At 49.7% G+C, this 20,147-nt stretch overlaps 3 protein-coding genes across 3 annotated transcripts in view; 1 reads left to right on the top strand and 2 right to left on the bottom strand.

Moving 5' to 3' along the window:
- The window catches only part of GLO1 (glyoxalase I), a 453,994-nt gene that overhangs the window by 38,985 nt on the left and 394,862 nt on the right, over positions 1 to 20,147 (top strand). The window lies entirely within an intron of this gene.
- Positions 1 to 20,147, bottom strand: part of DAAM2 (dishevelled associated activator of morphogenesis 2) — a 979,794-nt gene that overhangs the window by 816,784 nt on the left and 142,863 nt on the right. The gene's annotated exons all lie outside the window — the stretch shown is intronic.
- The window catches only part of GLP1R (glucagon like peptide 1 receptor), a 39,873-nt gene that overhangs the window by 6,363 nt on the left and 13,363 nt on the right, over positions 1 to 20,147 (bottom strand). The window contains exons 4-12 of the mRNA XM_050787704.1: positions 16,507 to 16,625; positions 16,037 to 16,143; positions 9,672 to 9,825; positions 8,909 to 9,068; positions 4,284 to 4,344; positions 3,646 to 3,715; positions 3,473 to 3,561; positions 2,970 to 3,108; positions 1,886 to 1,927 (exon numbers count right to left, since the gene is read on the bottom strand). Of these exons, the coding sequence (XP_050643661.1) occupies positions 1,886 to 1,927; positions 2,970 to 3,108; positions 3,473 to 3,561; positions 3,646 to 3,715; positions 4,284 to 4,344; positions 8,909 to 9,068; positions 9,672 to 9,825; positions 16,037 to 16,143; positions 16,507 to 16,625 (941 nt within the window). The remainder of the gene's footprint in view (positions 1 to 1,885; positions 1,928 to 2,969; positions 3,109 to 3,472; positions 3,562 to 3,645; positions 3,716 to 4,283; positions 4,345 to 8,908; positions 9,069 to 9,671; positions 9,826 to 16,036; positions 16,144 to 16,506; positions 16,626 to 20,147) is intronic.

Below are 20,147 nucleotides of genomic sequence, written 5' to 3'. Positions count from 1 at the left end.
AGCCTGTTGGGTGAGGCCCTTCCCTCCTTCCCTGCCCTATCCTCCAAACTGAGCCTGCTGGATCCTCTGAGACCTGCCCCAGGAGCAGCCAGAATCCCATTTATGGGCCACTGTTTGCCAGGCACTGCCTTCACCTCCCCAGCACCTGCTGCCCTGAGGCATTAAGCGGGATCTCACCCCCACCACAGCCCAGTGGAATCTCGCCCCCACCACAGCCCACTAGCTCTACCGCCTTCTAGCTATTGAATTAGGGCTACTCATTTCATTTTGCTGAGCCTTAACGTTCTTAGCTGTGAATTGGGGATACCATCTGCTACACAGCGTTGGATGTAATGAGACGCTTTGAGCAGCTTATATGCAGTAAGCACTTAAGAAACCTTGGTTTCCCTCCCATTTGGAGGTCTGAGGGCCATGCTTCCCATGGGTAGCCAGTTCAGCAGAGGCAGGGGGAGGCTCAGGGACAGGGGAACATTCCTCTCCCTTCCTTTTCACCCAGCCTCATTTTCTCTGCATGGCATCCTCTGAAATTCCCTGGGCCCCTGTCTCTGGGAATCACTGAATACTGATATCTAATAGCGATTGCTTACTGAGCATCTGGAGATAATGGTGTGTGTTTCTTCGTGCCAAGCAGCACCTGTGAGGAGCTAGGATGGGCCTTCAGCATCCCACCTTGAAGGAGGGACCTGTTCTCTGTTCCCCTTTCCCACCTTTTTCAGACTTTCTTAATCCTCACAGGAATCTCAAAGGTAGGCATTATTACCCCCACTTTGTAAATGCGCAAACTAAGTTTCAGAGCGGGCAAGTAACTTAGGCAAAGTCACACAGCTCATTAAGTGATGGGGCCTAGATCAGACCAAGTAAGATGCCAAAGCCTGCATCCTTGCATCTTTTCTGCTACATCACATTGCTTCTTCAAGCCATCTCGTAGCTCCCTGAAACACCCAGGTCCCCACCCACTGTCCTTTCTGCATCCCCCACACCCATAGAAAAAGACAAGTCTATTAATGCGCTGACTCCAAGATCCCTGAGCTCTGGGATTCCATAGCTGAGTACCTTGGAGGAAGGGGCCTTTTCCAGGTGCTTACGACACAGCCATGCCCTCCTCCCAGGAGCTGACCATCTCAGGGATGGGAGGGAGGCCTGCTGTCCTGCAGCCATTTGCAGGAGAAGGTGTGGGGCCAGCAAGAACCCCCTTCTCCCATCCTAGCACCAGAAAGCCACCCCCTCCCCCACAGTGAGCCAGGGCTCTTGCCTGTGTGTATGAAGAATGGGGTGCTTTCTGCTTTAATGCAGAATTAATTTGAATCCTGGCTCTGCCATGCCACTATTCCCATACTTCATCTTAGCCAAAAAGCTAAGAAGCGATGTGTGCCACTATTTCCAAACCTAGGTCACGTTTCTGACTCTCTCTGATCTTCAGTGTTCTCATATATATATAAAAAAAAATGGGAATATGAAATAAGAATTTTAGTAGGGTGTGGGGGTCCTAATTAAATGAGATAGTGATTATTAAAGCCCCAACCATGTGGCTTGGGTATGTGTGTGTTGAATCACTTTGTAAGTGACAGTCACCACCACCAAGCAAAGAGGGTCATTCAGGATTCCCTTAACCTGAGGCTGGGTCTTCCCTAGGGTCACATGCCATTAGGGTATGCCTGTACATTTACGTGTGTGCGTGCGTGTGTGTGTGTGTGTTCATGTGTGAGAGAGATCCATGCACAGAAAACCAAATCTGTGAACAAGATGCCTTCTCACCCCTAGTGCCTCAGTGGGGTGAGTAGGGGGTTTCAGCTGACAAGATTGATGGGAGTCCCCACTGTACAACTCCAGACTGGCCGATGGTACCCACCCACCAGGGTCCCCACCATCCCTCCTCAGAGCTTACCTCATTGTTGACAAAGCAGTACAAGATGGCCACCATCAGCCCCTGGAGACAAGAGTCACATCAGGAGGGAGGAAGCAAGAGGGAGGTGACCTGAAGACTGGCCCCTGGTCAGAAGCACCTTGGGACTCCATCCTCAATATCCGCCTCCCCAAATCCAGTAGCCCAGGCAGATCCAGGAATGGGGCAGTGGCTTCCCTTTTATTTCCTTTCTGAAGGAACACCAGAGTTGCACCTCTCTGACTAGGCCTGGCTACAGGCCCCAGCTAGCCTCTCCCCATGGATCTCCCAGGCATGTGCCATGGGGTCCAGGAGACCCTGCTCAGAAGCTGCCCAGAAGCTGTAGAGATCCTACATCCAACCTCTCCTTGAGGAGGTCTGATCCAGTGAAGTACAATGACTCTGATCGTGGAGAACATTCCCCACCCCAGCCCCATCTGTTCACGCAGGAGACCCAGGGCTCCAGAATTGTGTTCTGTATGTCTGCACATGTATGTAAATACACACACATGAGCCCACATGTGTGCAGGCATCTCGTGACATTCGTGAGGGGCAGGGACCAGTTTTTTGTATTTTTACACCCCCTTAGCGTCATCTAATGCTAGTGGAGAGGATCAGTTCTTCTCTTTGAAACTGTGACACCGTAACTCTGGTTTTAACACCTCTGAGGCTCCTCTGCAAAGCGAGGCTAACCCTGCACATCTCCTGGGTTCTGTGAAGAGTGAATGGGCAATTCACTCCTTATAGGGCGCAATTCACTCCTTTACATTTTACATGCAAAAATGCATGTAAAGCACCTGGCAGGGTGCTTGCCACCCAGTAGATGGCAGCTGCAATGCCAGGCTGGGTACCCAGAGCTACATCCAAGAAGGTTTCTTGTCCCATGTGCTTACAGAGAAGACTGGCCGGGGTATTGGGACACCTGGGGATACTAGTTCTGGCTCTGCTCCAACTAGGTGACTTTGGGTAGGGATCACTTCTCCGGGTCTCAGTCTTCCCACCTTTTCCATCTGCATGATGCAGGCTGGTGTCTGTCCCACCCCCACTCTAGGACTTTACAAGCAAGTGTCCCCAACCATGAAGTCACCTGGAAGGAGGTAAAGGAGAGCTCCGTGAACAGCTTGATGAAGCGCAGGGTGCCCCGGGCATGCTCGTCCATCACAAAGGCAAAGATGACCTCATGAGTCCCCAGCAGGGGGATGAGTGTCAGCGTGGACTTGGCAAGTCTGAGGGGCAAGGCGGAGATCTCGAGTCATTCTGGACCTCTCCCATGGACTCTTTTCCCCTTTCTCTACCCTCTCCACTTCCTACCAAGTCCTGACATCTGGGTCATGGATGTTCTCCCACCCCAAATACCCTGGGAAAACAGTCTGCCTGGAGGGAAAGAATAGAGGTCAAGACCCCAAGAAGACCAGGGGCTGCCGAGAGACAGGGCAAAAGCAAGGGTTTGGGGTCCCAGGCCAGGCCTGGGTGGAAGAAGAGGGTAGTGTAGGGCTCTAAGCTAAGCATCCCAGGATCTCTCTTTCTTTCTGCTAGAAGGAAAGGGGCACCTGCTGAGGGTCCTCAGTAAATTCAGCTCAGTTACATCACCTGCATTTGATGTCTGTCTTGCACATGAGATTGGCCTTCAGTTTGGATACCACGATGCAGATGACCCGAACAAAGATGAGGAAGTTCACCTGCGGGGTGGGGCCGGGATTGGCAGGGGGCACCAGCCCAATCCTATCATAGCTGCCACTCCCATCCCTGACACCATCACTCACCCCAATGGCAAAGAGAATGGGCAGTCGGATAATGAGCCAGTAGTTCATGTTGGAGTTCCTGGTCCAGCAGCTGGGGAGGAAGAGAGATGCATGCATGCATCCAGCAGGACTCACAGGATCCCCAGCTCAAGTGCGGGCACAGGGGCCACCGATGCACATGGCCATGTCGAGTGCCACACACACAGCTCCCAGGAGCCACCCAACAACCAGTCCCATGGACCCACAGGGCCCTGCCAGTGCACAGCCCCACAACACACACGTACAGTCCAAATACACAGTCATACACGGAGATGTACACAGCCCCCAAACAAGCTTTCAAGGACCTACCAACACAGTCATGTGTGTTCGCAGAATCATATACAAAATGACACAAACATTTCACTGTTTCACATAAACGGATATTACAGAAGAACCTGCAGGAGGGCACCATGTACCCCATAGACCCAGTACCATTAGTCATCAAACAATCCTAGGACCAGGCAGGGGCAGGGAGGGATTAGAGAACAAAATCCACATTCTAATCTCCTGGTCCCCACCTTTATCCTCCCAACAGATAGGGGCCCCAGGTACCAAGGAATCCCATGGACCTTGAGGATGGGGACCTGAACACATCCACCCCCTTGGAGCAGGACACTCACCCCTCGTCCTCATAGAGGTACTTGACAATGCCCCAGGGGACAACAAACAGCAGGGGAACACCTAAGAGAGAGGGAAAGATAGAAGGGGAGAGGGGCTGGCAGGCCAGAGCCACAGTCCACATGCCGAGGCATCTCCCTGCCCCAGGTCCCTCACACTTCCAGCCTCTCTCTTTGCCTGGCCTCAAACTATGCTTTCTAGTTTTGTCTGGGCACTTGGGAGAACAGAGGCAGCAGGAGCCCCATGCAGACTCCCAGACTCTTCCTTACAGAGAGGTCCTCATCAGTCGTCAGTCCCCCACCTCCTATGTGCCAGGCACACTGTCGGGACTTGCCCTGAGAGTCCCGCCTGAGTCACCAGGTCACAGACACCCAAGTAGCAATGGGACTGGGCTGTGCAGTGGAGACAGCACGCTGGATGAGGCGAGGCGCAGGTGAACCCTCTGATGTCCTTTTTCTCTCTTGCTTCAGCCCACATTGCCGATCTTAGTCATCTCCTTCAGGCACTGGATGTCCTTTCAGTCATCTGTCCCCTACCCCTGTACACCTGCAAGAGGGCTCAGCAGAATCCTGGAATGGAGACAGGAGCCCAGTCCTTGATGCCAACTGACCAACTAACTGTCCGCAGTGGCCTACAATAACAACAGCTACAACAATACTACTCTCCACTCAGCTGAGACTTGATTTGTGTGGTAGACGGCCTCTAAGATACCCCTAGGGATCCCCACCTCCTGTGCTCTTACTCTTGTGCAGTTAATCCACATTGTATCAGTATTGTTTCATGTGACCCATGACATCTGGCAGAAGTGATGGCATGTCACTTCTGATTGTTATAAAAGACACTGTGGGTTGTTTTGCAAGCTCTCTCTCTTTCTCTGATCACTTGCTCTGGGGGAAACCAGGTGCCATGTGCTGAGAGAACTCAGAAGGCCTAGATAGAGGTCTCTGCAGCAAGAAATGGAGACCTCCAGCCTCGGCCAGCAAGGAACTGGGTCTTCCGGCCAACCGCCTCGTGAGTGAGCTTGGAAGTAGATTCTCCATCCCCAGTTAAGCTTTGAGATGACAGCAACCCTGGTGACAGCTGGCTGCTTCTCTGTGAGTGCTCTGATCCTGGAAGAAGGTCTCAGAGAGAAGGGACAGCAGGCGGTGGGGGATGGCCAGAAGGAAGCTACTGTATGTGTATGTGGCTCAGGAAATCCACATGCTCTTGCCTAGAGAGTTTTCTCTCTGAGATCCTGAGCCACAAGGTACCCAGCTAAACTGAATCAAGATTCTAGGCCACAGGAACTGTGATATAACAATGGTTAGTTGTTTTAAGCAGCTAAGTTTCAGGGTTAATCGTTCTGTAGCAACAGAAAATTAATACAACTGGTTCCCAGTTCCTTGAGGGTAGAGCCCAGGCCTCACTCACCTTCACAGCCTCAATGCCCAGCTCACCCTGAGAGCTCAATCTGTGTTGGTTGATTTAAAATTGGATTGTCCTTCCTCACATGACAGATGAGGAGATGGATCAGGGGCTCAGAAGGGCACAGGTGGGGCTCGAATGCAGGGCTGCAATCCCATGTCCACTCAGTGGCCTTCTGCACTGGCTCTCTCCATGCTCCACTGGTGGCTCCCTCAGTGTTGATGTGTCTGAGATAGGTAAGTGTGTACATATTAAGGCATGTAGACACGTGTGTGTGAGGGTGTGGTGGGTGGACCATGAGTGTGCACGTGTGGCTTTGGGGAATCTCTGCCGGGAGCACATTTCCAGGACCGAACCACTTCAGAGCCTTTCCTGTCACGATTGTCTATATCTTTAGCACATCAGTGTCCACTCAACAGCAGCTACTAAGCAGTTTGTGTGCCCAGATCTACTGTGCTTGATGATGCAGGGAGAGATGGAGGAAGCAAAGGAGCCCCAAGCTGACCAGCATTCTTCGTCAGCTCTCTCTCTCCTGGCCCATTTATTTCTACACAAATCAGACCTCTCAGCATCCAAGGTGCTTTAGTAACAGGCCTTTAGGAGACTGGACAAGGAACGGGATGATCTCCAAAGGCCCCAGCACATGGCACGGGACTGCCACATAGAAGATGAGCAGTGAGAATGGAATGAATGATGGGTGAGTCAATACACCAATGAGGGAAGGAAACTTCTCTAGGCAAGAGCATGCCGATTTCCTGAACCACGTACACATGCAGAAGCTTCCTTCTGGGCATCCCCCGCCCCCTGCTGTCCCTTCTCTCTGAGACCTCCCTCCTTCCAGGATCAGGGCACTCACCCATGTTATCAGCCAGACCTGGCAAGTTTCACTCATCGTCAGCATTTCCTTAACAAGGCCTTTTCAAAAAACACAGCCACGAAAGCCCTGCCGCAAGCAAACATTACGCACTCCCTGCTGGCTTCATCTTTCTCCCATTTAGAAAACGAGCAAGACAGGTTGGAGAAAAAAGCTCAAATTAAGACACACAGAACTGGCTCCGGGAAGTAATGATTCCCTCATCCATCACCGGCCTCCCTCCTGCACAGCCTCCGTGTGGATTTCTACAGGCCCCCAACTGCCTGGGGACTGCAGCAGAAGCTGCCATGCCCTTTGGGGGACCTCTCCAACTGTGTCAGAGTCCTAATTTCAATTCTTCTACTTGCACACGAAGCTAAAAGTTGTTTCCCAAGTATCCCAGCTTGGGCAAGGCCTCCTGGCATCAGGTCCAAGCTCCTAGTAACCTGTGAATCTCTCTCCGTCTCCCCCCACCACAATTCCTCAAGAAAAAGGTATTCTGATTGGAGCAGAGTATCCTCTGGGTCTTGCCCTTGTGCTCCCACAGATCCCGAGCCCTGAGCTGGGGTGTGAGGTGCTAGGAAAAGGACTTGGCACTCCCTCCCCCATCTCCCACTCAGAGACCTCTAGGGCAGTGTGTCCCCACCAAACTCCAACCAGCCACCCCCGCTCCTCTGCACACATCACACACGTCCCTTGATTGTTCCTGCCCTCGGGTCGCCATGGTGACAGGCACTAACAGCGCTGATGTTATTTCCTAGAATGGACAGACACCATCCCCCACCCTGAAGACAGCCTTCCCTGAGCTGACCTCAATGGCCTCCCTCCTCCCCAACCCCTAGTGAGCTGCAGGGCTCTCCACCTGCTCTAGCAGGAGGAAGAAGCCTTGGGGAGAAAAGGCCAAGGAAGGTACTGGGTCCTGGGGGAGGAGGAGGAAGGTGAGAGCAGGGATCTGTGAGCAGGAGCCAGGCCTACCTGCCCACCTGTGCAGAGGCCCGAGCCTTCTCAGGGGTGCTGCAGGGAACTGAAGGGACACAGTCCAGGCAAGAGAACAGGGCATGATGGCCACAGGCCCAGAACCTGGGAGTCAGGAGGCCTGGGTTCCAGGGCCTGCTCTGCCTGTAAGGCCCTGCCAGCTCTGGGCCTTGGTGCCCTCAAGACACTGGTCACATTAAAATCTCAGGCTACTCTTCTCCCGGTGGGGGGCTGCACAGAGCAGAGTGGCTGAGGAACACCAGTAACAACAAATGAAGTGCAAGGACAGGGGATGGAGAGCTTGAGAGGGTGGAGAGCACAGAACCTCGAGGGCCAGTGGCCTGAGGGACCTTCCTGAAGAGGCAGTGGACCCCCTGGTGTGGGAAGGCTGCTCCCTGAACATTCCTGCATGGAGAACAGCCTTGCAAAGGCCTGGGGGCAGGACCAGTCAGGGAAGAGGAGTCTGGATGTGTCTCAGCTGGAAAGTCCCTGGAGGTCAGTGACAGTGGCAGCCATGGTCAGAGCAGCATGAGGTGGGTGCATGAGGAAGGAGGAGTGAATGAAGGAGTGGCAAGCAGGGTGGGGGATGGTGTGGAACAGGAAAACTACCATGGATTCAATGACAGATTAGGGAGGGCACAGGGCAGGGCCTATCCTCTGGGCACCGTGGCCCCCTCCAGAAAGGCCTGTTGCATGTTTTCCCAGGGGTGAAGGGGATCCCAGCCCCCTGCCCAACCCCAACACTGCCCCTCATTACAATCCCACGTGGTGAGAGGCAGAAGCACAACCAGAAATGTTCCAGCAAAAAAAAAGACACAATGGTTCTTGGCAAACTTTTTTGGCTAGAACATTTCCAGCTGGGCTCCAGGCACATCCGCCGTCCCCCCTCTCCTTGGCTGGCCTCTGGTCCCCCTGCCCCACCGTACCTGGCTCTCCTGTGAGCCCTCCTCTCCACCATCATGACAGAGCACCAGCAGGCTCCCCCGAGCCATCGCCCTGACCTCTTGATCCCCTCCCCACCTTGAGGCCCAGGACTCACCATTTCCCTCAGGTCCTCGGGCTGCCCAGGACTGGGTGTGAACTTATGTCCCCATGTGGTCTTAAGAGGACAGTGCATACCTCCAGTGGTATGCATGATAGTGGTAGAGGGTGGTGTTTGGCCACATGGGGTGGAGGCTTCCATTAAGGGAGGATAGTTATGCAGAGGAGGGGAGGACCATAACCCCCTACAGCATCTTAACAGCCCACGGGCAGCAGGTCCTGTGCCCAGGAAGGGGGCTACCCAGTGGGCCCTGCCCCTTGCTCAGCAGTGCGTTCCAAGTACCAAGTTAGAAGAGGGGCCAAAGTCTCCCACCCCCATACCACAGGTTCGGGGTGGGTGACGGTGGGCCTTACCCCAGCCTACGCTCACATACAGCCTGAAGATTCGTTGCTCAGAGAAGACCGAGAAGGCCAGCAGTGTGTACAGGTACACGCCCTCCACCAAGAGCCAGTAGTAATTGGCTGCCACACAGTATTGCATGAGCAGAAACACCACGCGGCAGCCCAGAGAGTCCTGGGGGTAGAGGAAGGGTGTTGTGGGGACAGCAGCTCTGCCCTCTGCCTCTCTTGATACTATTCCCCATCCTGCTCCAGCCACTATCCTGCCATGGTTAATGCAGGAGGAGACAGCTCACATCTCCGGCTAGGGATAGTGCTAGGGACTTTATCTGCTTTAGCTCATCGAATCCTCATTATCCTGATTGGAAGAAAGTGATATTATCCCCCCACCTCCGCAGGTGAGAGAAGTAAGTGGCTTCTCACTTATTTCTCAGCCTCAGAGAAGTAAGGGACTTGCCTAAAAGTGTACAGATAGTAAGTGACAGAGCTGGGATTCAAACCCAAGTGTGTCTCCAAAGACTACTCATTTGTGTCAGACTGAGAATTCCCTAGGGCAGTGTCTCCTCCCTTAAACTGGGGGCTCCCCAAGGTAGACTGCCTCTCTCAGCAGACTGGAGGGTCCCAAGGTGAACTGCCTCTCCCATCAGACTAGGGGCTCCCAAAGGGCCAGGACTGGTCAGCTCTTGCCTTCCCCTGTCCCAGGTCTGGCTAGGGTGGCAGAGGCAGGCATCCTCCAACCACCCATCGCTCCCAAAGTGATCCTGGATGCACCACACACCTGGTAGGAGAGGAGCCCATCCCACTGGTGCTGCTGGGCGGCCGTGCTGTACATCCACTTGAGGGCTGCGTCCTTGATGAAGACGGACAATGCTCGCAGGATGAAGGATGCAAACAGGTTCAGGTGGATGTAGTTCCGGGTGCAGTGCAGGTGTCTGAAGGAGAAATCAGGGCCCTTCCCTGGCAAGGCAGCCAACAGTTCTGCTCTACAACCCCAAGGTCTCAAGCTAACACACACATCAGTCATGTTTCCGGCCCTGGGACTGTGCGTGTGTCCTCTCTTGTGAATACCCTTATTCCCCATCATCGTGAAAATCCTCTGTCCAACTCAAATCCTGCCTCTCCATGAAGGCTTCCGCTGTGTGGTCACTGCCCCCTCCTCCCATCCACATTCTATCCTTCTCTCTGCAGCATCTTCTCTTACACAAAGTCATGCATAACTGAAGAGATTTATGCATGAGGATCAGTTTCCCCAACGGGAACATTGCTTCTTCATGACAGGGCCTACATCTTAAATGCCTCACAGAGGCAGACCAGGACTAGGCACTTGGTAGGAATTCAGAAACTATTGGATAGTTTTAACATCCTTTCATGTGAAAATGTGTAGCAAAATGAAAGTACAGGGGCATTTATTAACCTGATAAAGGCTATTTACTTAACCAGGAGCAAATATCAATCCTAACTGAGAAATTGTGGGAGCATTTCCTTTGAAATCAGGAACAAAATAAGGACGTCTGTTATCATTGCTTTAGTCAACATTGTAACTACAGATCCTGCCCACAATAATAAGGCAAGGGAATAATGTACAAGAATTGGAAGTAAACAAAATGGTTCTTATTTGTAGATGATAGATTATCTTCATAGAAAATTGAAGAAATCTACAAATTATTAGAACTAATAAGACAGTTTAGCAAGGTTGCTGATAAGCATGTTTGTATATGCCTGTGTTAAAAAAATTTAAAGTAAATGTTTGAAAATAATTTATTCGCAATATTTTAAATTAACTGCCTTGAAATGAGTCTAACAGAAGATGGGTAAGATCTCGATGGAGAATTTTATGAACCTTGGTTGAAATCATTAGCGAAGACTTAAATTAGTGGGAGACAGACACATCACATTCACAGATAGAAAGACTCGCTATCTTAAAGGAGTCAAGTCTCTCCATACTAATAAAAATTCTAACTTATTTTTAAAGTAGAACTTTAACAACTTATAAAGAAGAGCCAGGGCTAAGAATATTCCAGACACTCCTAAAGAATCACAGAGGAGGAGATTTTGCTATATGATTTCTAGTAAATTTACAGTAGTTAAGGCACCGTGGTATCGGGATAGGGAAAGATAAACAGCCTAACAGGAAAAAACTGTAGGTGACTGACACCAACCCACTCGTATATGGAGCCTTGCTACATGGAAGGGCAGTCATTGCAAATCAACAGGGAAGGAAAGGCTATCAATAAATGGTACTCAGGCAGCTAATTCCACATATAGAAAAAAAAATGAAATCCTTTATTTATATCATACACAAATATGAATTCCAAGCAGAGCAAAGAACCATAAGGAAGAGCAAAACTCTGAAACTTACAGAAAATATAGGTGGCCATCTTTATGACACTAGGGTAAGGAAATATTTCTTTTTCTTTCTTTCTTTTTTTTTTTTTGAGACAGAGTCTCACTCTGTTGCCCAGGCTGGAGTGCAGTGACGCGATCTTGGCTCACTGCAAGCTCCACCTCCCGGTTTCAAGCCATTCTCCTGCCTCAGCCGCCACGCCCAGCTAATTTTTTTGTATTTTTAATGGAGACGGGGTTTCACCATGTTAGCCAGGATGGTCTCGACCTCCTGACCTCGTCATCCGCCGGCCTTGGCCTCCCAAAGTGCTGGGATTACAGGCATGAACCACCGTGCCCGGCCAAGGAAAGACTTCTTAATAAGACTGTCCACAATTTGTTCTTTGGAAAAAAATGAATAATTTTAAACCAATCAATAAAATTAACTGTTATCAATTGGTAAATCTTTATTGATAAATTTTATTTATCAATACTAAATTGATAAACTTTATTCCATTAAAATGAAGAACTACTGTGCGGAAAACACCATAAAATGAGTGAAAAAATAAGCCACGGACTAAAGAGAGGGTAAATTCTGGATTAGTATCCAGAATATATAATGAATATGTAAAATAGAAAAGAGAAATCCAAATAAGCCAATGGAAAAGTAAGCAAAGGATCTGAAAAAGCAATTCACAGAATAAATCATGAAAAAATGCTTGATCTCTCTGGGAATCTGGAATATGCAAATTAAAATCATAAGGCAGTTTCAGATACTTCAGGTTAGCAACAATTAAGTCTGAAAACACTAAACATTGGTGATAAGGCCAGACAAAGGAAGCTCTCTTTTATTACTGGTGAGAGGGTAAACTGGTGTGACCAAAGAGAAGAGCAACTTAACAATACCTAGTAAAATTGTAAAAGCAGGTGGTAGTCAGACCTGGCAATTCTACTCCTAGGTATATGCCCCAGAGAAATACACAAGTAAGAATGCACATTGCACCAACATTTGTAATTCAGAAAGACAAAAAGAGAACAACTCAAATGTCCATTAAAAGGTTAACAGATAAATTGTGCTCTATTATACAATGGAATATGGAATGGTGGTTAAAAATCCACAAAACAGGACTACTTGTGTCAATGTGAATGAATCTCATACAAACATAATGTTGGACCAAAAAATTACAGAAAAATATTTCTATGATTTGAATGTTGTGTTCCTCCAAAATTCATGATAAAACTTAATCCTTAATGCAATAACAGTATTAAGAGGTGAAGCCTCCAGAAGATGATTAGATCATGAGGGCTCTGCTCTCAAGAATGGGATTAGTGCCCTTGTAAAAGAGGCCTATGTGAGTTTGTGAGCCCTTTGCCTTCTGTGATGTGAGGGCATAGTGTTCACTCCTTCCCCACCATGTGAGGACACAGTGAGAAGACACCATCTCAGAAGCAGAGAGCAGGCCCTTACTAAACATCAAACTGCTGGTGCCTTGATCTTGGGCTTCCCACCCTCTAAATTGCGAGAGATAAATTTCTATTATTCAAAAATTACCAAGTCTAAGGTATTTTGTTATAACAGCAGACACAGACTAAGACAGAAATTGGTACCGAGAGTGGGGAGCCGTGAAACAAATACCTAAAAACGTAGAAGTAGCTGTGGAATTGGGTGGTGAGCTAGAAAAAAGTCTATGTTTCCACAAATGGCCCATACAAGGTGATTCTGGTGAGAGCTCAGAAGAAGATGAGAGCTATGTAGAAAATTTCTATCTTTGTAGAGATTATCTAAGTGGTTGTGAACATAATAATGGTAGAAATATGAACAGTAAAGGCCATTCTGACGAGGTCTGAGATAGAAATGAGGAGCATTGCATTAGAAACTGGAGGAAAGGCCATCTTTGTTATAAAGTGGTAAAGAATTTGGCTGAACTGTGTCTATATCCAAGTGTTTTGTGGGAGAAAAGACTTTCGAGCAATGAAAGAGAATATTTGGTGGAAGAAATCTCTAAGCAAAGTGTTGAGGGTACAGCATGGCTTCTCTTGACTGCTTATAGCAAAATGTGGGAGGAGAGAAATGAAAGATGAAATTTATAATCAAAAGAGAAGAAGAACTTAACGATTTGGAAAATTCTCAGTCTGGTCATATTGTAAAGAATGCAAAAGCATGTTCAAGAGACAATGCCAAGGGTGTGGCCAAGTGAACATTTAATAAGCTTAGTATGGATAGAGGAAAGGCAGGTGCCATTCATCCAGAAAGTGGAAGAATTACCCTGAATGCATTTCAGAGATCTTTAGGCACAGATGTCAGGGTCTTGAGAGCAGAACAGTTTTGGGGGAGGAGCCCTGGACAATGTGAGACATTGGAACTCACTGCCCAGGGCCACCTCCTGTCTCTGCTCCCTACACTGGGGTGCAGTGCTCCTTGGCCACCCTAGCTGTGGCTCAAGTGGGCCCAGGTATAACTCAGGCCATCCCTCTGGAGGACATAGCAGTAAACCTTGGCAGTGCCCATGTGGTGCTAACTCTACACACACAGAGTGCAAGAGCTATAGGGAACATAGCTGCTTCTTTGAAATCCAGGAAGACCTAGATTTCAAAGGATATCCTGGAGAGCCTCAGGGCCTAGGCAGAGTGGAGATTTCTAATAAATCTATAGTAGTTAAGGCACAGGGGCGGGGCCGCTACAGAGAGTCCTGACTAGGGCAATGACTAGCAGAGTCATGGGGGACAAGATTCTCTCCCAAGACCCCAGACTGGTAGAGCCACCAGCACACAACTCCAGCCTGAGAGAGCTGCCACATGAGCTGAATCCAGCAAAGCTGTGGGAGTGGGGCTTCGGGGAGACTTGGGGACTCAACTCCCACCTCTATATCAGGAAGGCAGGACACTGAATCAAAGAAGATTATTCTCAAGCTTTAAGATTTGATCTTGTTTGTCCTGTTAAGTCTGGATTTACTTGGGACCAGTTACCCCTTTCTTCCTATTTCTCCCTTTTTTGATTTTAATTTTAATTCTTTATTTTGTTTCAGATAAAAAATAAACAATTGTATTTATTTAATGGTCTCTTACATTGCTCAGGCTGGTCTCCAATCTCTAGCCTCAAGCAGGCTTCCCACCTTAGCCTCTCAATTAGCTAGGATTACAGGCATGAGCCACCACACCCAACCCTTATTGCTCCCTTTTGAAATGAGAATGTCCATCCTATGAAATAAGAATGCCTGCCCCACCATTTCATTCTGGAAGCGCATAACTTCGGTGATTTCATAGGTTCACAGCTAGAGAGAAATTTCCTTCAGGAGGAATCATCCCTTGAGTCTCACCCGTACCTGGTTTAAATGATATTTAGATGAGACTTTGGACTTAGACTTTACAGTTAATGCTGGGATGAATTAAGACTTTGGGGCCATTGGGATTAAATGAATGCATTTTGTATGTGAGAAGGACAGGAATTGGGGGGCCAGGGGCAGAATGCTATGGTTTGAATGTTGTGTCACTCCAAAATTCATGTTGAAACTTAGTCCCCAAGGCAATAGTATGAAAAGGTGAGGCCTTTAGGTGATTCGGTTGATGAAGGCTCTGCCCTCACGAATGGGATTAGTACCTTATCAAAGAGACTTGAGGGTGTTTATGAGAGTTTTTCACCCATTTGCCCTTCTGCCATGTGAGGACACAGTGAGAAGGTGTCATCTTGGAAAGACAGGATGAGCACTTACTAGACATGGAATCTGCTGGTGCCTTGATCTTGGACTTCACAGCCTTCAGAACCATGAGGAATGTATTTCTGTTATTTAGAAATTACCCAGTCTAAGGTATTTTGCTATAGCAGCAGGAAAAGACTAAGACAAGTATGTTCAACACACTATTAAAAATACACAGAATCTTGCTATATATTTCTATAGCTACTCACAAATGTGGTAAAAGTACAAGGAAATGTTTGGGAATTCAAAGAGGCACATTCAGGGCTTACCTCTGAGGGGCGTAGGGCAGGGAGAGGGATGTGATCAGAGAGGGTTGCCCAGAGAAGTGTAACTATGAGATGTGTTATTTCTTAGGCTGGATGGTGTATGCATGAGTGATCATATCAGTCAGTCATTGCATTTTTGAATCACTGGAATAATTTGTAATAAAAGAGGAGAATATTCATTGAGTGAATGCATTTATTGAGCACCATGTGCCCAGGACTGTGCCAGGTGCCTTGAAGGTGGGAGGGGGAATGCCACCTCTCCTGCTCTTGCTGCCTGGTGTCCTGAGGTCTCATTCTCTCAGAATTCCTCCCTTCTTTGAACCCAGTCCCCCAGGCCCACCTCCACCAAGTACAGAGGAGTGGGAAGAACCTGATACTCTGTTCCCAGTTCCTAGTTTGGAAGGAACGTCTCATCTAGGTTAGACCTAAGGAGGAACTTTTCCACTGGGGCTGAAAAGCCCCAAAGGGAGGAGGATCTCTAGTCCCCAAGATCTTTTCTAAAATCATACTGACTTCTGGATTATTAAAGTTCCATATGTTCATTGGAGAAGATCTCCTGGGATTTTCTGTAATCCCATCACCGACAGTTAAAGTTCTGAGGTTGGTGGTGCATGTGTGGTATTTTTGTTCTTTTTTGCAGTACATATGCACACATTTACACAGTGGAGACTAGACTAAGAACACAGTATCATATCCTGTGTTTTCAACCTCATATTCTAAGGTCAGGGCTCTCTGGAGAGCTCTTAAGGGAAGGAAGAATGTGCTGCGCTGTTGCTTTGATTTGGTGTTGGGCTGCTTCATTCCTCTATCTGGGGGAGTTAGGATGAAGCGGCCCCCTCCTGGGGTCCGGGCTACCTTACCTGAAGCCAAGGAGGATCGCAGAGGCGATAACCAGAGCAGAGAAGGAGAGTGCGTAGCCCACCGTGTAGATGATGTAGAGGGACAGGAGCTGCTCCTCCGGGGAATTCTGTGGCACACAGGGGACATAAGTGTACATGGGCAGCCCATGGCCCTCTTCCCACAACCTTCCTTCCCATGGGACAGAGGCAGAGTTTGGGACCCAAGTCAGGACTCACCAGGGATACCGGGACCAAGAAAGAGAATAACCGTAACCTATGGCGATGGTTCTTGGATATCTCAGGCCCCGTTCCAAGGCCAGAGAGGTGAATACATACCACCTTTGTCCAGAAAGCATGGTGTACAAAGCCCCCAGAGGCAAGGGGATAGATGAAATGACCGCAGATGCCCCCACCAAAGCCAAGGGCTTTTGCTCCAGTGAAGCCAAGACACAGCTCCCCGCCCCCTGGCTCAGAACCCCGCCTCAACTCACTCTCTCCCCTCGCTTGGACTCCTCACACTCCGACAAGTCCCTCCAGGGCAGGCTGGAGTTGTCCTTCTGCAGCCAGAGGCCTTCAGCTGTGCAGAACCGGTACACGTGGCCCTGCGGCACTGGGGTGGGGAGACCTGGCCCTGAGCCTCAGCCCAGAATAGGGCAGCCTGCCCAGTGCTAGATGCCCCCCTTCCTCCCCAAACCTGAGGGCTATCCCTGCTCCCCCAGAATGGACCACTCTGAGTTAGTGACATCCTTTTCCCTTCTTTACACACAGACACACAGACACACACACACACACACACACACACACACACACAGACCTGGACCTTCCTCTCCTGTCATATACCCTGTTGGTCCAGGGACAAGATGGGGTCACCACGGTAGGGGCTCCTCAGCTCCACCCTCAGCCCTGCCTCTCAGCCACCCTAGGACACAGTTTAATGAATTCATGCCTTTGAGATGAGACGAGTTTAGCTCACATCCATGTCCCTGCCTTCAGCCTCAAATCACACTACTGACAAGGTCTGGCACCAACCAGCAGCAGTCACTCGCTATTTCTGATTTTCAGGACTCAACACCCACCTCCCTCCCACACTCCTTGGGGAGAGCAGACCCTGGGAACAAGGTTAACACTGAGTTCTCAAGAGAAGGGAAGGGAGGCAGAGCACCAATCTGAGAGAGAGAGAGACACACACAGCCCTGCCCATAAGAAGTCCTAATCTGATGGAGGAGACACAGACCTACCTACAAGGACCTCCGGGTCTAAAAGGAGTACACAGCCTCATGGATATATGCAGCCTTGGCCTTTGGAGATCCCCCATAGAAAAGGGGAAGACCCAGCTCCTACCTTCATGTAGACTCTAATTATATGTTGGAAATGGAGATAGCCCTTGGAGAGAGGGAAGGATCCAGCCCCTGTCCTCAGGCAACTCCCCTGTCTGAGGATGGTGGCACCGTCCCTGGCTTCAGAGAATCAAGACTCACACACAAAAAAAACAAAAAAGACCTCAGAAAGGAACAGCATAGATGGAAACTAACAGAGATCAAACACAGGCCCTGCAGAGGCGAGGTGGGGCATGGCCTGTGCCCATTCACATCGCAGCAGAGGCTGTCCCCCGCCATGCCCCATGTCCACCTACCAGGGAGATGGCTGACCTGTGGCCTCAGGTTTGATGTGAGGCTGATAGAGGCCACTGCTTATTTGCATCCAGGAGGAAATGCCTCATTCCTAGCCTCCCTGCAGGGGAACTTAAGTTTGACACCAGGGCCAATGAACTTGGGACAAAGGGCACAGTGAGAGGGTGTGGGGGACATTGACCTGTAGGGAGCACAGGGGGACCAAGAAGGGAAGCTGTAGGCAGGACGAACTTTAAAAGATTTCAACATTCTAAAAGTCTAGAAGATTTTCTAAAGACCAGCTTTCCCAGCTGTGGGAGGAAGGAGGGAATGAGGGACAGAGAAGGGAGAAGACACCAGAGGCCCACTGAGGGTAGTGACTGGTCAGTGTTCATGTGGAGAGACAGCAGTCAAAACTGGGTCTTGGCTGGGCGTGGTGGCTCATGCCTGTAATCCTAGCACTTTGGGAGGCTGAGGCGGGTGGATTGCCTGAGCTCTAGAGTTCGAGACCAGCCTGGGCAACACGGCGAAACCCCATCTCTACTAAAAATACTAAAAATTAGCTGGGTATGGTGGTGCACTCCTGTAGTCCCAGATACTCAGGAAGCCGAGGCACAAAAATCACTTGAACTTGGGAGGCGGAGGTTGTAGGGTTGTAGTGAGTTAAGATCGAGCCACTGCACTCCAGCCTGGGCAACAGAGTGAGACTCTGTCTCAAAAAAAAAAAAAAAAGAACTGGGTCTCCTGAGAAGAGGCTTTATTAAAGAGTGTGTGTGTGTGTGTGTGTGTGTGTGTGTGTGTGTGTGAGAGAGAGAGAGATAGGGACTATGGCAGCCCCAGGGCCTGACCCTCAGGGGTGCAGGACAGGGGCAACCATCTAGTCTGGGGGTTCTATTTTTCGCCCCAGCAAAAAATGTGGCAGGGACAACTTTACTGCAGAGTCCGATGACAGCCCTCTTACAGCACTGTCAGCAAGGCCTGCCAATGGACCTTGCCCTTCCCTAACCCTGATCCCAGACACCAGGACAGCCTCCCTGCTCTTTCTTCTCCTCCTTCCCAGCTCCTTTCCCAGACAAACCCTGAACCAGGTCCCTCTTCAAGACACAGACATTATCTGGTGACCCAGTGGGGCGAGTCAGCTTGTGGCATGACTCCTTCTGGAAGAACCTGCATTTTAAAAGACACTTCACCTGGGAGAAAAACAAAAACCTGAAAATCTAATGGTGAAACTGACAGCAGTGGGAACTATGGTGTTCCAATACCCTTCAAAAGCATTTATGAACAAAATCAGGCGTATCCCCAACGGCAGAGAAGGGGAGGCACATGGTCTGATTTTAGCAATGTGAAGGGCCCCTCTCAAGCCCCCAGATGCCTCTCTTATCTGCTGCATGGATGCCTGAGATTCTTCACTGGGGCCAAGTGCTTCTGACATGAGGAAAAATCAGTGTTCTCCTGTAAATACCCCCAAAAGCAGTGATGGGAACCTGAGCTGACTCCATGCAGAATGAGATGCTGTCAGAGCCTGCTCTAGCACCCTGCTTTGGTGGGAGGAAATGGGGAGAAAGGAAGAAGGCTGAGGGGCCAGGGAAAAGAAGACACAGCCATGGAACCGCTGGCACACAAAACATCTAAAGACCCACATACCCAGGACTCAGTCTGCAACCATATGATGATAGTAAGAACCACTTCCCACAGCTGGCACAGGACCTGGCATACAGTAGGCACTGCCTTGTTGCAGGTTCCCTCACAACATGCTCCTTATACGCTCTTTCCGTAGGCTGCGCCTTCACAGAACCAGTTTTTGAACACCTACTGTACACCTGACACCTTTGGACATTATAACCACCTTTCAAGGTAGGAATGGTTAGTCCCACTTTACAGATGAAGAAACCGAGCCTCTGAGTGGCCATGTGACTTTCCTAAGATCATCAACTAGAAAGTAGCAGAGTCAAGACTAAAACCCCCCAGCTCTTTGCCTCCAGAGGCCTAAAATTAGCGGCCAAACTTGCTGTTAATAGGAAAGAACGTGGCATGTGCCATTCTCCTCTGCCCTTCCTCTGGGCTCAGATTTCTCAACATTCAGTCTCCTGCCAGCAGGCCCTCTTGCCAGTGCAGACCCCCGGCAGCTGCACCATTCCTGTGCCCTCTGTTCAGAGCCAGGTGGGAGGGTGGGGAGGTGGTGTGTGCACAGATGTGTGCATTACCGGCACAGAGTCAAAGGATCGTTGTGTCCCTCGCTCAGCAAGCCTGTGCAAGTGCATCTGTCAATTACCCTTCATTAGCATCAAATATTAAAAGCCAGGCTGGTTCCTGGCTGGGCCCATGATCCCCAGATGCCCATCTTGGCTGGAGGTGGGGTGGGTCAGGGGCATAGCCCTACTTATCAGCCAGGCTTTATCTGGCTTGGGAGGAGCTGGTAAATCACAGCCAGGGATTTGGCTCAAGGCTTGTCAACACAGGGAGGCAGCCCAGCAGCCACATGCCAGGAGGCCCAGGGATATTTCATTAAGCCAGACCCTGCT

The sequence above is a fragment of the Macaca thibetana genome, chromosome 4, assembly GCF_024542745.1.
Source record: "Macaca thibetana thibetana isolate TM-01 chromosome 4, ASM2454274v1, whole genome shotgun sequence".
Classification (NCBI taxonomy): Eukaryota; Metazoa; Chordata; class Mammalia; order Primates; family Cercopithecidae; genus Macaca; species Macaca thibetana.
This window is presented reverse-complemented; position numbering and strand designations above follow the sequence as displayed.